The sequence below is a fragment of the Danio rerio genome, chromosome 15, assembly GCF_049306965.1.
Source record: "Danio rerio strain Tuebingen ecotype United States chromosome 15, GRCz12tu, whole genome shotgun sequence".
Taxonomy (NCBI): Eukaryota; Metazoa; Chordata; class Actinopteri; order Cypriniformes; family Danionidae; genus Danio; species Danio rerio.
The window spans coordinates 30,005,024-30,028,279 of record NC_133190.1 but is presented as its reverse complement, the minus strand read 5'-3'; the positions used below and the strand labels follow the sequence as shown (position 1 = coordinate 30,028,279).

At 34.6% G+C, this 23,256-nt stretch overlaps 1 protein-coding gene across 19 annotated transcripts in view; it reads left to right on the top strand.

Annotated features, from left to right (window-relative positions):
• The first annotated feature begins 12,904 nt into the window (after nt 1–12,904).
• The window catches only part of brip1 (BRCA1 interacting helicase 1), a 112,916-nt gene continuing 102,564 nt past the window's right edge, over nt 12,905–23,256 (top strand). For 10 of the 19 annotated variants that reach the window (XM_073923338.1, XM_073923332.1, XM_073923333.1 and 7 more), the window contains exons 1-6: nt 12,905–13,031; nt 13,348–13,474; nt 13,637–13,748; nt 14,632–14,820; nt 21,193–21,332; nt 21,415–21,576. In XM_073923338.1, coding sequence (XP_073779439.1) covers nt 13,382–13,474; nt 13,637–13,748; nt 14,632–14,820; nt 21,193–21,332; nt 21,415–21,576 — 696 coding nt within the window. In that variant the 5' untranslated portion in view covers nt 12,905–13,031; nt 13,348–13,381. The remainder of the gene's footprint in view (nt 13,032–13,347; nt 13,475–13,636; nt 13,749–14,631; nt 14,821–21,192; nt 21,333–21,414; nt 21,577–23,256) is intronic. The other 9 variants (XM_073923339.1, XM_073923335.1, XM_073923336.1 and 6 more) reach the window with 2 other exon arrangements.

The following is a 23,256-nucleotide window of genomic DNA, read 5'->3' as shown; positions in this document are numbered from 1 at the left end:
ACTGAAGGACTTTTATGCAAGCGGCCTCAGGTGGCGATTGTAAATGACATCACTTGCAGAGGAAGCCCGGTTGCCTGAGCATGCAGGTCCAAACTCTATTGGAACAGCTTCTCTCCCATGGTGCATAACAAAACAGAAAATTCTGTATGACTGCAACAAGGAGGCAAATTCCGATAGTCGTGTCCAAATGTTGTGTGCAGTGGAAAGGCGGCTTTGCAACCAATAGAACAGTGGTGGACTACATGACTGAATATGTGCAGGTGCATAGTGCTTCTTTACAAAGTGACACTGACTACTGGCCTGGTTTGCACAATGCACAATATAATGCTTCTAGTCATTTGCACTCAATCTGTAAAATCCAGTGGTTGGGAACCTTTTTTTCCGCAAAGATCTATTTCTGATTTATTTAGCAAATGCATTTTTTTAAGAACAATATGTATATATTTATTTATTTTTTTCTGTTTATTTTTTTCCCCAATTTCTGTTTAACGGAGAGAAGTTTTTTTTTAACACTTTTCTAAATATAACCATTTTAATAACTCATATCTAATTACTGATTTATTTTATCTTTGCCCTAATGACAGTAGGCGAAGCAGTGGCGCAGTAGGTAGTGCTGTTGCCTCGCAGCAAGAAGGTCGCTGGTTCGAGCCTCGGCTCAGTTGGTGTTTCTGTGTGAAGTTTGAATGTTCTCCCTGCGTTTGCGTGGGTTTTCTCCGAGTGCTCTGTTTTTATTTTATTTTTTTTTATGCTCTGTTAAACATAATTTGGGAAATATTTAAAAAAAGAAGAAAAAAAACAAAGGGGGGCTAATAATTCTGATTTCAACTGTATATCAATCAAATATCTTAAAAAATGTAACTGATATATTACAACTATAAATATTACAGGTTTAAATAAAATTATTTATATCCGTGCACAACTCAAAAATAAAAAATATATAAGTCCATAAATGAAGAAAGGATAATTTACAGATTTTTTTTATTTTCACGACTTATGAATGTTGTTTGAATTTACATGCAGGAGGTTACCATAAAAACATAAGTTGTTTGCCTTTTATTAGTGCCACGATTCAAGTTTATCCACAGCACCTCACAAACACATAGATCAAAACATTCTCTAATTGTTAACTGATATTTTATTCATTTCACTATAAAAAAAAAAATTACACTTAAAGGGAATTGTAATTGTATTTTCAGTAGGAAACTTTTGGATTTCTTGTGATATATTATAATGTTTTAATCTGCAAAATAGGGTTGAAAGGAGACAGCTGGAGTGCCACATATTTCTGGTCAAAGAGCCACATGTGGCTCGCAAGCCAAAGGTTAACCCAGGCTCATTCTAAAAAATCGTTTACCTCTATATACATTTTTGGAGTACGCAAAATACGTACCAGGCGTTTTTTTGTTTTTTTGGGGTTTTTTTTGGCCAACCAACAATTTTCAAAAGCAATTCAGAAAAAGCCATCCTCTTTTTGCATCCACATTTTCATCCTATTATTTACTTCTTTATTTAATTTTTTGGATTTTGTTTTTGTCATACCTGCTTTCTGGAACCGTTCTTCAACGGACTTGAACCCCTTCGTCGTGGTCGTCTCCTCTCTGCATCTAATGGGACAAACTGGTTACAGCGGCAAAGATGTCCATACGGAGGTAAGCGGTCAGTTGTTAAGCGCAAAAGAGTCATACCGACCCGGAACTTTCGTTTAAAAAATTAAATGCAGCCATATGTACCTCTGGCTACATATTTGGCGGTCTCCAGCAATGTGTAAATAGGGGCTATGTTTTAAGAGTGAGCCTACTGTATGTGGTATACTGTAGGTTCCCCACCACTGGTGTAATGGATGATTGTTTTGACATCTGTACAAGTAACTTTTCAAAAAGCAAAAAAGGAAAACTTCAGTTTTTAAGCACACTGTTGTACAGGTGAACGTGGACCCATGTAGGGGTTGGGGGGGGGGGGGGGGGTTGTGCAATACACCTCAGTGTTTGGAGAGGGTGTGCTTTGGGATGTCTATCACAGCACCAGACGTATTTGGATCTAGTGCCCTCACCTGGGGCAGAAATGAGATGGGGGTGTTTACTGGGGGTGAATGCAGGGGACGTGGGGAGCTGAGAGGCGCTGGAGGGGGTGCAGGCAAGAAGGGGGTGAGTGTTACAAGGAGAAGGAATCGCACCTTCATGACACCCCATAGTAATTACACACTTGAGTGGCTGGACTGTGGAGGAAATTGAAGGCCTGAGCGGGAACCCAGCTGCCTCCTTCTCCCTCCCCATCAGCGTGGTCGTGATTGAGCCTGGCCGTTCGCCCCGCTCTCCCCCTCTCTTCCTCCCTCCTTCACTCCCTCACTCAATCCTCAGAGGAAATGCCGCTTTGTGTCCTGGTAATGAGATTCTCACACACCCAACCTTATTTACCATCCCAGACAGAAGGAGAGGAGAGCAGATGAGAGGACAGGAACCCAAACACAACCCAACTTTCTCTCATCTACAGAAGTCCTCATCCAAACAGATCCGAGACTCTGGCTCAGGTTCTTGGAAACGGAAATAGGATGAGAGATATATGTTGTTACATACTGAGTTGAAGCATATTTAATTGGATGTTTCCTACAAGTAGCTACAGTAAATGACTCAGGCCATTCCTTTAGTCTTGTTGATTTGGTCCTCCAGAAAAAAAAAAAAAAGTATATTATTAATTTTGAAAATGGTCATGCTTGTTTTTTTGTGTGGATGCATTTTAATGATTATTTTTATTTTTAATGAAAATTTTATTTAAACTAGATTTTTTTTAACAATGCATTAGCCTTAACTGTAGTGTTTGCTAAATATACTTAAACTCTGAATGTTAGTCATTTGTTTAAAATGACTCACAATCATGAAACAAATACTTAAATCAGGAGCCTAAAAACCAATGGTGGAAAAAGTGCTGAACAATTATTCTCAAATTAAAATACCATTACTTGCCCAATGAGCAATTCCATGCAAATGCCAACCTTAACGAAACCGTTTCTGCATTTTTTGTGTAGGCTTGTATTTTACAGTGCTTTAAAAATACTCAAAAATGTTTCTGTCAATGTTTTCAAATAATTATATTTGATTTGCAAAAGTCACGCAAGTGCCAATTTCACATCGGTCAAATCCATAACAGAGAGGTGTTACATCCATAACAATGCGTTTTTCTTTTAAACGCAAAAATGTAAAATTAAATAAAATCAATCCTTTTTGTTCCATAGATAGCCAACTCTTATCATTTTAGCATTGTTTCTATTGGGTTGTGCAGTTTAATTCACAGAATTTCAACAAAGTATGTTGTATACCATAAACTCGCTAACTTTTTTTGTCACATCCATAACGCATGTTTATTTTCCTCATTTAAAATATAAAAATGTTTACAGATTGACATTCTTCTGCTCCCATAACTCTGTGGTTAGTTGTTTTGGAAAATATAAACAGATGTTTCAATATAATGTAACATATACTTTTTTTGATTTTCTGCAAAGTCACATCAATAATTGCTCATATATTACTCAAAATTGCTCATATGGAATTGCTCATATATTACTCAAAATATGAGTAAAAAGTAGCTCTTTAAAAATTACTCCAGAGTAGTGAGTATTACGCTGTGAAAAGCTGATGTGTAAATATGCAAAGTGTGCATGTGTGTGTAAACACTACATAGTGTATTTAGTGATTGTTTAAGACTATTTAGCGATTTCAGTCATCGTACAGTAAACATCTGTCATCTTCACATCAGTGATAAGCAGTCTAAACTGTCTCTTGGTTGTTGTATGTAAAGATTTTGAACATCTTTTTGGACACTTGCTTCCAAATGGTTTGCTGCATTTATAATGTGTTCATGTCTTAAAAAATTGTCCAGTATGATGCCACTTACTTTCTATATGCGATTTGATTGCCGGAATCACAAGACTGGGTTTTCTACTGAGCCAATCCCCATAGACAAGAACAAATGATTTGAAGGAAAATAATGTAGTAAAAGTACCAATACAGCACTAAAAATGTACTCAAGGGAAAGTAAAAGTACACATTTTTAAAACTACTTAGTAAATTGCAATTCCTGAGAAAAACTACTCAATTACAGTAATTTGAGTATTTGTAATTTGTCCCTTTATACCACTGCTAACTTGTTTTATATTACACACTGTATCCACGCCACTAGGTGTCATACAGTAAGTGGCCATTCACACAAAATGTGTTTTTACTTTGAAAAGAAAACATGGCAGTGGAAAGTAACGCAAGTCTTTGGTTTTAATTTTAATAACATGAGCACATTGGTAAAATAGACCTAGCATTTAGTGTTCACATTAAAAAGCAAAAGCAGAGCATAATTTAAAAAAAAATGTGTTCTGTATATGTATTACATTCTTACGTGTATGCAAGGGACTGTGTACAGTGCACTTTGATGCAAGTTTCACCATCAGAACAGTATGATTGTACATACACTGAACAGTTTTGTGTGATTTTGAGTGACAATGTATGTAGAATATGCACAAATTGCACATGCACTTCGAATAGATTTCACATGCACTTTATAAATGGAAGTAAAATGACACATATTAAATAGCGAGGTCATGTGATAATGACAACAACATGGTGGATGTAGTATGTCTGAACTCATTATATATAGAACTAAATAAAGTAATTTTTTAATGGTAATGAAGTAGTTCAAATTCAAATGTAGTACCAAGTCAGTACAAGATTTTGGATGCTCAATTCTTGAAGATGACAAAAACTGCAGACATCTATATTAGTGACTGAAGATGTGAAGGAATATGAGACACCCGCAAGTCTTAAACAAATACAAGAATATATTTGTTGCTGTTAATATTTGTATAAAAAAAATTAACCTTGGATTGAAGATTGAACCTTCTTTGTGTGCATGTCTCAAGCATATTTTGACTGCTTGCACATGCAATCCTTTGAAAGGCTGTGGATTTACACATCTAAAAAAAGAAGCATTCAGCCATTAGGTGTAATTCAGGGGTGTCCAAACTCGGTGCTGGAGGGCTTGTGTCCTGTAGATTTTAGTCCCAACTTGCCTCAACACACCTGCATGAATGTTTCTAGAAAGACTAAAGAGCTTGATTAGCTAGCCCATGTTGGAACTAAACTTTGCAGGATACCGGCACTCCAGGACCGAGTCTGGACACCTCTGGTTTGATCAGATGTTGATGATAGTTAATGTAGCAGATATTTCTTTAAAACTAACTATTTATTGCCAAATACATAAAAAAAGGTTATGATAAAATGAAATAATCTGAATGTGAATCAAGAGACTGCATAAACAACCTTACACATCTACATAGGTCTTCAAATAAACATCTGACTAAAAGACTGAATAAAGTCTGACAGATACATACTGTACTGTATATGAAGTGACATATCAAGCTGAAGTATGTTTAATTGATTTTTTTCAGATATAACTGTACGTTTCAAACCATTCCTTTAGTCTGAACACATTTAGTTGTATCCGGATCTTTCTGACCACCTTCTCATGTGACAGCACATAGTGGCACGCGTTGACGAGGCTGCCCTTGTTCTCTTGGCACGATGAGAACACGTACTTGTCATAGCGGACTGGGAACGCACACAATTAAACACGTCAGCATGGGGTACCTGCCCTGGGCCGGCAGGGACACAGCACTCGCTGTCACCAAAAGCAGCGCCTCTGATACACACACTGCCACCAGACGACTGTGAATGTGTGTGTGTGTCTGAGAGAGAGAGAGAGAGAGAGGGGGGCAGATGATTAAGAAGTTAGTCTGAGAAGCATACAAAACAAAGCGTGACTGTGACCTCAATTTACACCATGCCGCTGTAGTGACACTCAATGTGGATATTCAGAGAGGGTAAGCGGGCATGCGTTGAAAGTCTCGCTGTATGGCTTCAATACGCCATTCTTAACAGCATGACTGGGTCACGAGAAAATGTGTGTGCATGAGCATTTGCAACCTACTCCCTATTTCTCAAGAAAATACATTTATTTGCAAAACAATATCATTTGTGATAAAATAAGTGCTGCAGTTAGGCCACAAAACTGCCGTTTGTTTGACAAACTCTCTGACAGTGTAGATGTCTGCTCGGCAAACGTTTGCACAAGCACTGTTATTCTTGTTTGTGACGGAGGCAGAGACAGAATTACCTCGATTATGTGCAAAAAGTCAATTAAATTAACTGTGAAAGGCTATTTATTTTAACCCGAGGATACATTTTTTCTGTTCTTAGTAATTATAGAAAAACAGCACAACATGTGTTGGCAAGAGAACAAAGAAGAAGCTGTAGCAATAGTCCTAACATCATAGTGCCATCCTGTGGTCAAAGAGATGCGCTGTGGTTTTGGTTTAACAAGAAAGTAATAACACAGACACCTCTGCTCTACTCCTTGAGATCTGCAGCTTTACTGCATTTAGAAACCACACAAACAGAAAAATTATGCTTACATTAAGCAAAGAATGCATTAAATAAAAGTACACATAATGTTGTGATTTCATGGGTTGCAGCTGGAAGAGCATTTACTGGGTAAAACATATGCTGGATAAGTTGGTGGTTTGTTCCGCTGTGGTGACCCCTTAAAGGAGCTAAGCCACAAAGAAAATGAATGAATGAATGAAGTTGGCTGTTCTTTCTGCTGTGGCGACCCCTGATTAATAAAGCATTAATAAAAATTAAATAATATTGCAAAAGATTTCTAAAATCTGAAGTAAGATACAATATTATTCCACTCCAAAACACAGTTTCTGAAATAAATAAATAAATACTGAGCAGATTAAATGTTTTCATTTTCTAAAATGTTAGTGTAAGAACAAGTTTACAATGTTAAAATATAATACAACAAAGTTCATTTGTTAGCCGTTAAAATATACATTTATAAAAATTCAGTTCAGAAGTAGTATATTTTTACAATTTCCAATAAATTATTGTGTTATAGGTAGCACTGTGGCTCAGTGGTTAGCACTGCCACCTCACAGCAGAAAGGTTGCTGGTTCGAGTCCTGACTGGGCCAGTTGGCATTTCTGTGTGGAGTTTGCATATTCCCCCTGTGTTTATGTGGGTTTCCTCCAGTTGCTCTGGTATCCCCCACAAGTCCAAAGACATGCGCTTTAGGTGAATTGGATGAACCAAATTGGCCATGAGTGTGTGAATGCGAGAGCGTATGGATGTTTCCCAATTTTGGGTTGCACCTGGAAGGGCATCCGCTGTGTAAATCATATGTTGGAATAGTTGCCGATTCATTCCACTTTGGCAACCTCTGAAAAAAATCAGAGACTAAAGGGAATAAAATTGAAAGAATGAATGAAAAATGTCAAATACTGTACTATTTCACTCCCAAAGAAAATGTCTGAAAAAAATAAATAAACACTAAACGGTTCAAATGTTTTCAGTCACTAAGATGTCAGTGTAATAATAGTTTTAATATGTATCAAAATATTTTCTTTTTATGTATTACTGGATACATTGTATTAAATAACAGCCTGGCAACGCAGTAGTGCTGTCGCCTCACAGCAAGAAGGTCGCTGGTTCGAATCTCGGCTGGCTCAGTTCTGTGTGGAGCTTGCATGCTTTCCCTGCGTTTGCATGGGTTTCCTCCGGTTGCTCCGGTTTTCCCAACAGTCCAAAGACATGCAGTACAGGTGAATTGGGTAGGCTAAATTTTCTGTAGTGTATGAGTGTGTATGGATGTTTCCCAAAGATGGGTTGCAGTAGGAAGGGTATCCGCTGAATAAAAAACATATGCTGGATAAGTGGGTGGTTCATTCTGCTGTGGCGACCCCAGATTAATAAAGAGGCTAGGCCGAAAAGAATATGAATGAATGAATGAATGAATGAATGAATGAATGAATGAATGAATGAATGAATAACAGCCATAGGTTCATGGCTGGGAGATTAATAGAAAAGTAATCGAAATTCGACATTCAGAATGATCATGTAATCAATCTAATTTTTCCAGGATGATTTTTTTATTTACTTTACCTACGTGCCACGTGACCCCACTCTGTTAAAGGATGTGGCTGATCTCTACTTCTGCTCCGACTTTGCAACCACACTTGATCTCTGGTCAAGTAGGACGATGGACTCATTCTTGAGCCTTACTTAGTACTACTTTGACGATGTTTGGAAGCTGCACCAGAAAGGCCTTTAGATGATATTTAAAACTTGTCAGTGAACTATGAGGGCAAAAAAAATTATGAATAAATAAAATAATCATTCAGTAATCATAATCGAGTTAAAATATTCAATTAATCGAGATTTTGATTTTGGGCCAAATCACCCAGCCCTAGGTTCCTATCACAGAGAACTAAAGCAGCTCCCATTTGAATTTTTATTCTATTTGGCTTTAAGTGACTAAACTTCTTTATCCAAATAAAACTGTGAAGTAACTAAAATAAGCAACTATAGCAGTAATTTATTCCACAGTCAACTTACTGTGTGCAAAGTTTCAATGTGCATCTAAGTGCAAATTAAATATTACAACATCTGACAAAAAAAGAAAAAAAATGTGAAGAAAACTCCATGGATATTTGATGTGGATGGTTACTTGCCTGAGAGAACCTGTTAAATATATACTGAATAAAGTCAAGTATAATATATCTATTTCTGCTCTACCCATTTTGTCACTAACTCTTAATAAACTAAGCAGATTTTTCCTCTTAAATGCAGTTATCTTCTCAACAGCAAAAACAATGTTATAGCAAAAACAGAGGGAATATTTTAGTGAGCACTGCAAATTATTTATTACAACTAAGTGCACACTTGAAAATGCAATACTGAGACATACGCAACCACCTTTAGCAGTGGTTAAGCACTATATTTCATTCTTTTGCTGAACATAAACAAATTAAAAAAATGATCTGCAAGATTATTATGCATCTAACGTAATACCAGCATACCCAGACTGTGGTGATGGAGCTTTTATACTTGTACCTGCAGACTGGGGATGTAGGTGATGTTGTCATGCTGACAACTAACTATGAATGTAGGTCATATAGTCCCATCGGTTCAACTGGTGTTGAGATAAAATCTGTAGCATCCCATTAGCCTGTTCTCTCAGTTGCTCATCTGTATACAAATGAGTTTGAGTGTTATACTTGCTATATTAATTATAATATTACATCTGGAGTGGGATTTTTTTTTTCATTTTATTTTAGGCTAAGGACAAGATCAGACACAATATGTTATAAATGTCATTGTTTGCACCATGCTGCTTTTATAAGTAAAATCAGCCCACCATTTTACTGTTTTGGCTTAAAGTTTGAGGTCACATGTAGCTGAATATTGTCAAACATGCACCAAATAAATCTTGAGAATTAAACCTCTCACTTCTCTGAACACCAAACCTGCAGAAATATCACATCTGAAATGCTGAGTGATATGGAAATGAGGTTTACGGCACTCTGAGCATGTTAATAATGCTAATCCTGGGATTACGGGCACATTTTCAAGGTGCAATTACATCACCAAGCATCTTGGGATCACCATAATCACAGATTGTGCATGAAGCTTCCGCATAATCCTGCCTCATCCTTATTAACTAGTTGGTGCCATCCAGATTCCTTTTAAATGACACTGTTTTATCGAAGGCTTTGTTTTCACTAATTCCACCTGCCCTCAGATAATAATTCCAATACTTTGTGTACTGCCGGTTTAGAAAAAAAAGGTTGTTAGTCTTTTTGACTGAAGTCTCTACAAGAGTGCATTTAATGATAATAACAATAATAATAATAATAATAATAATAATAATAATAATAATAATAAACAGAAAGAGAATAAAGACATTAGCTAAGATTGTGAAAGATTATTTTAGCCTTGAAAACTGTTCTCTTTTTTTAAATGTAATTTATTCCCTGAGATAAACTTTCAAAATCATTACAGTTTTACACAATCCTTTTACAGAAATCACTGTAATATGCTGATTTGCTGTGGGGAATTATTTTTAGTAATATGTCATAATTGATCCTTTAATAATGATTAAAAAAATCATTATGTAGACTTTTGACAATTTCTCACACTATGTTTTCATTTTACTTTTCAAAACCAGATTGATAATATCCCTATAGGCTCTATGCACAGCTAGAATTTTCATACCAACGATAAACTTTCGGTGAAAGCTTAATGTGACTATTTTCAATTTCACAAGGTTGTGTCAACAGCATCAATGTTGTAATGTATTATTTACAATAGATTCATTTTAACAGACTTAGGCATTCATTTAGTTGTTCAAGCGTAAAACTAGATGAAAGACAGTTGTAACCACTAGCGCCGCCAGTAGCAACAGGCTAGCGCAGAAATTCCAATGTAAATACTAAGGTCAAATCAAATCAAATCACTTTTATTGTGACATCATCAGCAGCACATGATGAGTGAAAAGCTTAGGTGCTATAGCTCCCAACAGTACAAAATACAGACAAATACAGTGCAAATACAACGACAGTGCAAAATACACACAGTGCAAATAAAATGACAGTGCAAAATACAAATGCATGCTCCCAAAAAAACAGGACAATGTAAAATTGACAGCGATATGTACAATGAATAGGTGTTCACATAGTTGAAGGAGGTAAAATAAACTTTTCAAAATATTTAATCTTTTAAAGACATGACGGGGAAAATGGCATTTAATGCAATGCTTCTTGTCTGACCTGAGACACACTTCACATCATATATCTAACAGGCAGTGAATTTTTAAAGAAATCAGATCTTAGACATGACAATTTTGTAATGGTAAGACAGTTTACCAGAAGCCCTTGGGCTGTCTGGCTGAAAATTAAAAGTCTCTGTGCATGGGCTATAGCTGCCAACCTATCCAGCATACAGTATGTTTTACACTGTGGATACCCTTCCAGTTGCAACCCAGCACTGGTAAACATCCATATACTCATCTACGGCCAATTTAGCTTATTCAATTCACCTATATTGCATATCTTTAGACTTTGGGAGAAACCAGAGCACCAGGAGGAAACCCACAGCAACACTGGGAAAACATACAAACTCCACACAGAAATGCCAACTGACCCAGCCGGGACTCAAACCAGCCACTTTCTTGCTGTTAGGTGACAGTGCTAACCACTGAGCCACCGTGTAATAACTTTTTTATTTTGTTAGTTTAAATGTACATATTTGATTGAAAACCTTTTAAACAATGCTTTGCAATGCTTTATCACCAATTGCAATTCCAAATTTGTATTTCATAATAAATGTATTATTTATTTAAATTTATCATATACAGCCAGTGGCGCAAAAAGGGGGTATGCAGTATATGCAGTGCATAGGGGCGCCACACATGGGGGGCGCCATTGTGACAAAACTATTTTTGAAATTATCCATATTAAAAGTTTCAAATAATGTATATATTTTTTGTTAAAAAAATGTATTTAGGATTTTATACGCGTATAATATTGTATTTTATTACATTAAAAAATCATTTCACCCCTCCCCCCATTTTTATACCACATGTTATTATGAATTTATTATGTATCATATTGATTCATCAGGCCTTTTGGTAACTTCTTAGCTCAAAACTATTTTAATTTTAGCTACAAACAAAGTTATAACATTTCAATTAAATAGAACATTTCACACTGTTTGTTTCTGTTTTTTTTACACTAAACATTTGACAGTCTTTTTTATTTCACTTTTAGCAGTTTCAGTCAATTGTTCTTGCAAAGACAGACCTTCTGCCTCAGTCTGAATGTGAGAAGTAATTGCAATGTTCTTTTGCCCTTTAGGACTCCCATGTCTATCATTTTGTTTTGACAAATGTACAACAACAAGTCCAAAAGCAAGGCTAGTCAAGGTGCTATAATCATTTAGTAAGTGAAAATTAAATTAAGAAGAAATTTGGGGTGGTATGAGATGCATTTCTTTGTGACTTAACATGCTTAATGTAATTATACCTTTTACTATACTTCAAACTATTACAGTTGTGTTCAGAACTGCGAAAAGCATATTTTTAAGCATATTGATATCTTTATGAAAAAATATCTTTAATTTATTGATGGAAATATTTTCCACATTTTATCACTTGCCTGTTATAAAATATAGTTGGATTGAAGGGGGGCGCGCAAAAGTTGTAGCCGCATACCCATCAGTACATGTGAAGTTGTGCCCCTGTATACAGCTTATTATATACAATAAATGTATTATAGAATTTAACTTTTTTAAAGATGTTATTGCACAACTTTCTACTACTAAAATATTACTATCACAAATCGATGGTACAAAAGCACACATACTGTGCAAAAATGATTATTGACAAAGGATGAAGGTCTTCATCCAAACATAAACTCCTTCAAACAGGCCTTTTATTAATTATTGGTTAAAACATATTATACCCAAGTGATATTATAAGGAGAAACTAAAATGTTTTTTGTTTTGTGATCATAAATTTGTTTTAAAATTAAACTTTATCAAAGGGCTCACCTGAATATCTCTTTCTGGATAGATGGAATAACTATTTCCTAAATGATTTATTCAGATAAATTTTGACAAAGTAAAGTTGACATCAAGGTACTGAAACGGTTAACAGAGGGGACTTTGTTTGAAATGCTTTTATTTTGAAATATACAAAATTTAATTTATAGTATAATATAATATAATATAAAAAAATTATTTTGATTTATATTTGACGTAATAATCTATATAAATCTTAAATAATGCTCTGGACTGGTATGTGTCGAATATATATATATATATATATATATATATATATATATATATATATATATATATATATATATATATATATATATATATATATATACATTGTTATATGTTAATATTATTTAATTTCGCGAGTAATATCAGTCATTCCATTTTTGCGATGTTGTTTCTACAGAAAAAAATAATAATTTAAGAAAAGTGTCTTTTATTTTGCCTGTTGACGTCACATTGACGCACCGACGTCTTGTTTGTGATGCAGCGCGGGAGTTTCATTTTGTGCCTCATTTTATTTTTTGCTAATTTTACTCTTTCAAAAATGTAACTTTATTTCCGCGGTTATTCATTTTATACTCATCTAACGTAAGTCACATTACTCCTAACTTAGCATGCTAACGATAACTTAGCTTACGGTCGTTGTTTACATTCGGTACGTTAATACCAGTCAAACTTGAGAAAATAACTTTCTACGCTGTCAGTTTTGTCATATAAATGTTCGTATTAACCTTTAAACACTGCTTTTTACGTATGTAGTCGATTGAATCGTGTTTACTAGACACAAGTATCGCTCTTGTCAAGTGTCAGTTAAATATTAACGATAAATCAAATGGCAGTCAGTAAATGTTGTGTTTATCCACAATACACAGGCCTAATACACCGCTAATGTTTGTGTCCTCAGACTCTGACCTCCACTGGACACTGAAACCCACAGAATGGCAGCGACACCAGTGGAATATACCATAGGAGGGGTGAAAATAAACTTCCCCTGTAAAGCGTATCCCTCTCAGCTGGCCATGATGAACTCTGTAAGATATGTTGCACACTGACAGATGTGTTCATGTTTTACTCTTTACGAACAAGCATGCATGCCGTCCTTTATTTCTCACCCTAACATATTTATAAAGAAACTTGTAAAGAAGTTTAGTTAGTTGAACATGACGTGTCTGGTATTTTCATGTTTATCTTAGATCATTCGTGGACTTAACAACGGGCAGCACTGTCTACTGGAGAGCCCCACTGGCAGTGGCAAGAGTCTTGCTTTGCTTTGTTCGGCCCTTGCATGGCAGCAAGCTCAGTTTGGTAAGAAATGAGTCCATCTATTCTGTCTGTTATTGCAATGGTTTATACATAAATGGGAGATAAAGGTGATCAATAGCAACACATTGCATGTAAAAATGATTAGATAATTTCCATATCATTATAAAAATCTCTAATGGAATTAAATAAAATAATTAAAAATTCTTAAAAAAATTACTACAGAATTTCAAAACTGAAAGAACTGTTTAAAAGCTTATGGTATTAAAATGTTTATATAGAATGAATTGCATAATATTATTTTGTTATATATAAAGAGTTTAGATGCAAAAACCTCTAAATGGCACAATTTTCTCCTAAAATTATATATATTTTTTTAGCCACCTATATTTATATTTTGCTATTTCACGTTAAAGGCAATGAAAAGAACTTATAAATGAATTCTTAAACACACACAAGAGGCTGAGAAAATGCTTATTTTAGAAGAAAACAACAAATAGCATTTTGAGGTTTTGCAACTAAACGTCATATATTATATAATTTTTGCTGTCCCCCCCAGCTTTTTGATTCTGAAAAAAAAGGTTAATTTGATTGTCAAAAGTTTAAAAAACAATTTTTTTTTTTACCAGCCTTCAGTACTTAGTATTAGGATCCATTACCAATAATTCCATCATGCTGATGTGGTTTCATCATCATCATTATCATCATCATCATCATCATCAATAGTATCCATTGTTATTGTGAAATCCATGATACAATTTTATCATACTTTAATGGACCAACATGTCAAAAGGAAATCTCATTTTTAGCGCAATATCATTAGCCATTTTGGCAGTTAAATACCCAAGAACTCAGTGACATTTGTATGTTTGTGTATGTTTCATAGAGAATTTAATCTATGATTTTTTTTATCATACTGCATATTAAGTTAAGGAGCAAGATGCAGGCACTGGATTTGCTGACTGTAAGAAATCAGAAGTGGTTACTCCATGTCAGTGTGCATGCCATAGCCGAAATGCACAGTCCACTTTCAACACCAGAGCATCCAGACCACCTACAGTTCATCTTACGTGTGAAGGTACTTCCGCTCAGCCTACAACCCCTCTCTCAAAAGGAGGTAAGCGTTTAAAACATTTTGAATCGTAAGCATAAATTCTCGTTCACACTTGATAATCAAACTGTATACTCATTGGAAATGAACATGCAAGTAAGGCATGGAAGTAGCAGAAGGATTTCCACTTAAAGACAAATCCTTGTACATTGTTGATAAAATTAGTGTGACTGATGTCAAAGAGAAATCTGTTTATGATTTGTGTAATACATTTTGACTATAAAAAATATATTTTAATAGACTATATATATATTATAGACTATATATATATATTTATATATATATATATATATATATATATATATATATATATATATATATATATATATATATATATATATATATTTATATATATATATATATATATATATTTATATTTAATAGACTATATATAAATATATATTAGGGATGGGAAGATTAACCGATATGTATCGATACGCGGTCTTGCGCGTGCACGATGCGAGTGCATCGGTAGAGCAGCAGAGGATGAATGAAATTTTGGAAGCAAATCGAGATGCATCGGTTTTTGCGAGATGCATCGGTTTTTCCAAGATACAACTTATATTTTTAATATAGAATGTATTTTTTATTTATTAACAAATTTGTCAACCTGTTTTTGGCGCATAATTTAATCGACCTACATAAATTATGCATTAGCAACTAGGGGTGTAACGATATTAAAACCGACCCGAAATATCGCGATACACCAGCCACGATACGTATCGCGAAACTCTCGTGGCGTATCGCGGAACTCTCACTCCCCCTGCTGCCCATTGTTGAGGTTGACGTCACTTGTCTCTAACTAATTGAACCAATTTAAACACATCTTTATTATCACATTTAATTAAATTGTTTTAGTAATGATGAGGTTTTGTTCTAAATATTATATTCTAAAGTTAGTATTTTAGTGCATGTCATGTCATGTGACTTGAGTGAGCATCACACTCGTTACTACTGGACGCAGGATGGCTGCTTCACATAGTACTGAGATTGCAGATCCCCAAGACACATTTAAGTCATCTGTGTGGAAACATTTTGGTTTTCCAGTTGAGTACAGGAATAGAATTCGTGTCGTAGACAAAGCGCACGCCTGTCTGTCTTAACTGTTTCACGAAACTTACTTGTAAGGAAAAACATTTAAAAAGTGTGGTAATTTCACAATGTGAGGGTGTAAGCAACAGAACTGCCAACAAAAGTGATTTAATGTACAAAAGTGAAACCAGAATAATGCCAATATACAAAAAAAGAGAAATATTTACACTAATAAAAATAATATAATAAAGTAGCAAATTCAAACAAAAGTATCAAACAGAAATTAGTTAAACTCGATAGTGATAGTGAAGACAAACAAAAGAAATAAATATAATAAAACAATTCTAACTCATGAATAACCCCTTATCTCGCTAAAACTGATGAAAAGAAAAAAAAAGGTCTTCAGCGCCGTGCGCCGCATTCTTCCCTATACTGAATAAAATAAACAAAGATGACCTTCACCTCTTACCTGATGTCTTTAGCAATAAATTTTCTACGTGTTTGCAAAATGGAAATCGTATGACATTTTCCCTATTTACCTTACACTAAGAGTGAACAGCTATATTGTCGGGAAGGAGCGGATCCAAAAAATAATATACAAATCAATTGAAATAAAAATGTACAAACCTCACAAAATTACTTAAAGTGGGCAAAAGTAATGCAAAATAATTTTGCCCAAACGAAAGTTAAGCAAAAACAACGAAAATCATAATCATGTCAGAAAAATACACGAAAAACAAGATCAAAGGAAAAAGCGCTCTCTCTACCGCTCTTCCTGACATGCTTTTTACATTCCCGCGCTGCGTCGCCAAATGATGATAGATCGGTCTCCTGACCAATCAACTGTCATGAAGGCGGACCTACAGAAATGACAGGCATCAGCTGTCATGAAGGCGGACCTACATAAATAACTGGCATAGAGTTAGCGGGAGAGAGAGATCAGGAGGCAAACATACAGCCGGCTACAACCCTAACATTAGTTTCAGACACAACTGCAATGTATTTAACTGGTGAATATGTCATGTAAAAACACTTTACAAACACATTATATGTACATTTTTTCATTAATTTAAACGGAAACCTATCTATCTAACTGAAACCATAGATAATCAAAAATGAGCGTGTGTGTCTGCACAGCGATCAAGTCTCTCATCGGAGAATGTGGATATTATGGTGTTTTTTAAGAAGATATTTCACTAGTCTACACTGCAGTTATTTATTTAATTTTAGTTTACTTAGTTAAGATGGCTGCACTAAAGAAAATAGTTTTTTTTTCTGACTAGTCTATATTGGAGGTATTTATTTAATTTTAGTTGTTTACTCAGGTATCCTGACTGTACTAAAAATGCGATGACAAAGTTAATAAAGAAAAAAGTTAAGATGTTCTTTTTATTAAGTGAATTGTCTCTTAGCATTGCTGTTAACATGACATCAACCCTAACCCCACAGCAAACAGAAACCGAACCGTACCGAACCGAACCGAACCGTGCCTTTGGTGTATCGTTACACCCCTATTAGCAACGGATTTGCGGATGTGTACACTTACACTACAACTCAGTGTATCAGGTGTGCGGATGAAGCTAGTAGTGCGCCCTCAGAAAGCGCGAGAAGCAAAACAAACATTTTATTTCTAACAGTTTTAAATCTAAAGTATGGCAACATTATGGATTCTGCAAAAAGGATGGACGACTTAACAGGACAGATGCAATTTGCAAAATGTGCCGCGCATCTGTAAAATACACGGGCAGTACGACTAATCTGAAATCTCACTTGAAGCGGCGCCTCAGTGTTGTTGTGGAAGCATCTTCCAGTGTTCCTGCATCCCCTGATTCCTGCTCTGCTTCAACTGTAGCTACCAGCTCCAAAAGTGGTGAAAAAAGCATTGAAAGTTTTCTCCATGCGCAACAGTTCTGCGAGCTCTACGCCAATAACGAATGCTATTGCATTGTTCATCTGCAAAGATATTCAGCCTAGTGTCATGGAGAACGAAGGTTTTAAACACCTCCTGTTAATTTTTATTTATTTATATTTTTATTAGCCTGTTGTTTACAGTGATAGTGATGTTTCAAAGCAACATAACACTGCTAGTTCACGACCTTAAGTTTTGAATATTCAGTGGCACAATATATCTTTGTAAAACTTGTTTTCATAGTTGAAAAGTTAAATCACAATTCTTGTTGTGCAATGGTAAACCTTTATGTTGAAAGAGTGCAAATATATACATTTATAATATATATTGCACTTATACATTCTGTTTATCTTGTAAATACTTAAATAATATGTGCTATAGGTTCTAAAATGGCCCTCTACTGTAAACTGACACTCTGGCTCTGAGAGAAAACCCAGTTTGTAAAAAAAGTCTTGGTTTTACTTGGTTAATAAATAATCAAACTCATTCAATGGCACAGCATCCTTTCTTACATCATTTCATAAACTTGATCTAATAAGTTAGTGCTGAATTATCGCATTGTATCGTGATATGGGTGTAAATCGTATCGTGTTGCATCACAATGTCACAAATGTATCGCTAATATATCGGATCGTATTCTTTGTATCGAGATGCGAATCGGATCGGCATTATAGCTTAGATGCCCAACCCTAATATATATATATATATATATTATATAAAATATATATATATATATATATATATATATATATATATATATATATATATATTTTTTTTTTTTTATCCTTTATTTTTATGCCAAGTACAGGAGTATTTCAACTTATACCCACTTCAACAAACCCAGAATACACTGCCTAGTATATTGACAGTAATGATAATAAAATAATAAAATAGTAAAGACAAGAAAAAAAAAATAAAAAAAAAAACAGCAAAATTGTATAAGATAAGATAAAATAAAGTAATAATAAAAATAAATAAATAGAAAACAATAATGGGTGGTACAATTAGGAATAGTGCTGTGCTATATTACAATAGTAGACTATCATAGACTAAGCATGAGGGTCTGTACAGAGACAGAAAAAGGAAAATACAGCTGGATACAAGAAAGTCACATTATTCCCCAGGAAGTACATTTATAGCAGAGAAGTATAATTATAAGGGTTGCCAACGTATAAGAATTTGGTAGAACCTTTAATTGAATATTTTTTCCCAAGTGAAAAAACGCTTAAACTGCTTATCTATTACCAGTGTTGCCATGTGTTTAGCCAATACTGCAGATATTGCATTAAAAATACATGTAAACTATATTGGCATTCACACCAACATGATAGCATTCATGTTAATTATAAGAACTCTCTGCAGTTTTGTAATTTTCAATTTTGAATTAACTTGCTATTTGAAGAACGTTGGATTCTGTTTGGCTAGCAATGTTTTTAAAAATAACAAATAATAATAAAATAATTCCCCTGTGGTATAAGCTGCGTCCCAAATCGCATACTTATGCACTATTCTATGCCATTTTGTAGTATAAATAGTGTAAGTAGTGTGTTTACACTGAAAACTAAAATAATAAGTGCACTTTAATTACCCGGATGATGCACTCATTCAGCTGGTAAAATTAAGTGTGGAATGATGGACATTTTCACGCACTCAACGACCGCAGGTTTGCCTACGTAGCGGAAGAGGCGGAGCTATCGGACGCACATGTTGGATTACTTTATTTATTTTGGATGGTGAAAGCAAAATTCTCCTACGAGAGGGATTATAGCGCCTCCCGATGGTGAATGTGGCAATACTCACGGCAGGTATTATTTGATAATTCGGTCGTTTATTTCACTGATTTGGCAACCGTCAAATGCCATTAAGGATACGGTTTGAATTTCCGCTTAGTAAAAAAACATAAGTGTGCCGTTTGGGACGACACTACATACATATACTATCCTGTTAAGTGTGTAAGTGAGTAAATATATAGTGCATAGTGTATAGTGTGCCATTTGGGACGCAGCTATAGTTATGGTGGGCTCTTTTCTTTTAAATCTAGAACCGTTTTTAAAAAGGTATATACAGAGACTATAATTCAGTAACCTTATATAACTGATGTAAATTATGCCTATTCAAACCAGTAATTTTTCGAAGTATTCAAGTATTTTAAACAATTCGTTAAAATAGCTGGCTTATAGGAATCGTAACTTACAGTAGATAACCCCTCAATGGTCTCAAACTTACAGTCATTAATTACAGACTACAGAATGCGGTGTGGAACAGTATTTAGGTTAAGGTTCACCCAAAATCAAAATTAAGACCCAATCCCAATTCTAACATTATAGCAGACACTGTAAAAAGGTCATTGCAAGCCACTAGACTTTTCTGACAGGGTATTCGAGTGTCATCGAACAGAATGTTGTGGGACTGCTATACAGTTATTATTATTATAGGGATTATTGATAGAGAAATTTAGCAGTATTTATTTTAGCGTTTTGTTTTTAAAAGCATGATGGTAAAACATGAACGTGATTATGAATGTTAAAACCTGCTTGTTTGTTGTAAAAACTTGTAATAATGGTCAAAATTGCTAATTTGTGGATCTCCTTAATTCCGGGTGCAGCTATTCTGCCGTTGCGGCTGGTGTATTCTGGGAAATTATCTTACTCCTTGGTTTCGAGTGAAAAATCTCAGTTCGAAGGGGTAATACACCCTTCCCCCTTAGCCCTACACCTTCAAGCTAAACAGAATTGGGACAGCCCTACCTCTTCATGTGAACGGGTAAGGGAAAGGGCCAAGGGGTAAAATTGGGTTTGGGCCTAAGTAATTTACTCATTCTGCTCTTTTAAGTCTTAATCCATTCTTAATTTTTCTTCCACAAAAAAACAAGCTTACAAGAAATAATTTCTTCCTGTACCTGTAAATATAATAGCAGCAAGGATTATATGCAGCACTTGTTGATTAGTCAAAGTCTTTGTGAGGTATATGAAAAATGAACTGAAGTTAAGTGTATTTTTTTTATACAAATATTAATTTATTTATATATGCAGCTTAAAAAAATGTATAGAATACTATTAATGTGGCTTCAATGTATTGAATAGCTTCAGACTGAAACTTTTGTTGTTAGATGAGTCAGAATGACAAACATGATAACGTGTTACATCACAAATATATTTGCTTTAGAGTATATGGATTGTGTTTTACATTACATTTCTTTAAATTGAGACTTTTTACACTTTGTGTCCTGTTACTGGGTTAGAGTCCAAGGCTTTATACTGATTTTTATTCACTACCCTTGTATAGATGTGAGCAAACCGTACCAATTTTTACAAAATCATATTGCGTGTCTGAAAAAGCAAGAAGGGTTTACTGCATTAGAATTACAGCAGTATGAGTTAATGCTGACATTTTGGGTTATTTATTATTCTCTTATGTATGCATCCTTGTTAAATTAGGCAAAAGTGACCAACATAAAAAGCCCAGTTTGTCCTCCCGTCTCTCTGAAAAACTTCAAGCCTCGCTTAACAATGGAGAGCATGATGATGATTTTAAGAATGACAGGAAGCGTATTCGTACACCAGGCACAGAGCAGAAGGTACAGCAACAAATATCTTCTATTTCTGTGACATTATTGGCTTGTTGAGTCTTGTCTAAACCCTTTTTTCTTTTTTCTGCAGATCAGCAAGCGAAGATGTCTTGAGAAAGGAGTGATTTACATTGACGACGACGATGAAGAAGAGGAGAGTTTGGAGAGACCAGTGCCTGGGGCTCAGACTTGGACCATGGAATTGAACAACGGAGCCAGAGCTGACAGTTGCCAGTCGCAGCCGCAGTGTTGTGTGAGTGCACCACCTCAGACACATTTTCTACTCTTATCTCTAATTTGAAGAATATGATGTAATAAAGTGTCAAAATAGCCATGAAGTGCCCTGTTTGATGTTTCTCGGCATTGCATCATCCAATATCCGTTTAAAGGATTTTTCATCCAAAAATGAAACGTCTGGCATCATGAAGCCTCATGTAGTTCTAAAGCACTATGTTAGTGTTCTGTGGAACACAAGAACATATTGTGAACAATGTTAATACCCTGGCAGAGTTGGTGACTATTGAATATGTTTGTGTGGAGAGTGAGGTATTTCTCAAATTTTGTTCTTTTATGTTTATCGTAAGGAACAAAAACTGTATACATATGGGCTTAAAACAACCAAGTCTCGTTTTGTTCAGTATATGATAATAGAATCTCCATTTTTTTTAAACCATGCTTTTAATCGATATACTTGAGCCATTTTGCTATGGATCTGACTTAAGTAGAATTTTATTTACCAATTAAATCATATAAAACAATGTTATAATATTTTTTTTAGTTGAAACCTATTTTTTTTATAAAGTTACCGGTATATTCTAAATATAATTTTATGTGTTGAGTTTTATTATTGTTGACCACTGGGTGGCAGCAGAGGATGATTTATTTCAAACAATCATGTTTGTTGCTGGATTCAATGGAGTTTTTTTTTCACACTGCTGTTTAATACATTGTTATTATCTGCATTATCTCTTTAATTACTGGAATTTGATAGCTGCTGTGCTATAACAAATCATTTGACCCCAGATTAATTGTACAATACACATACAGAATGCACTTTTTGTAATTACTGATGGCATTTCTTCCAAATTTAAAAAACAGAATTGTCATTTAGAGCTTTTTTGCATTAATTAAATTTGTAAAGGTGCCATGTTTTAATGTTTATGTTCACTTTTAAACAGCACAAACATTTTATTAAATGACCAATTGCATTTTGTTTATAATTACAGTGTTTTTATTATTTTATTTAATATTTTTTTATTTCATTTAATAGAACAGTGTTCTTACGATCATGGGAAACCTTTATAAGTCATGGAATTTTGACATTGCTTTTTACAGGTCTGGAAAACATTAAATTTACATTTAGTCATTTAGCAGACATTTTTGTGCAAATCGACTTAAGCTGCGGTCACATCAGAGCTTGTGCTTGCTAAACTCTGTCGTACGGTGCTGCAAAAAGGGGCGGGTTAAACAATATGATTAGACATTAATAAAAGTGAGCGATTGCTCCATATTTAAATCTGTCTTCTATTGGACTCACGCAATCACATGACATAATATCGAAGGTAAGAATTCACCAAACTTTCAAATGCAGTGGAATGCAAAACACATGCTTGCGTTTCTGGTCTGCCGCATTTGCATGCCTATAAATCGAAGTCTATGGAGTGAAAAGTGCAGTTTGATCGCGGCTTTATAATAGAAGTAGTTTTACCTACTATTACTAGTTTAACAAACTATTAAGATTATCTAAAATAAGTTTTACAAATATATGTGTACTGGAATGGAGGTTAGTTGTTTTTTCTTTTCTTGGCCAAAAACATGCTCTCACATTATTAGTGCCGTTTAAGCATCATGTATTTTACATAAATCTAAGAATAAATTGAAACTATTGCATGTTTTATGATGTGCCGTAATAGATTTAAATGTTTCTTATGAT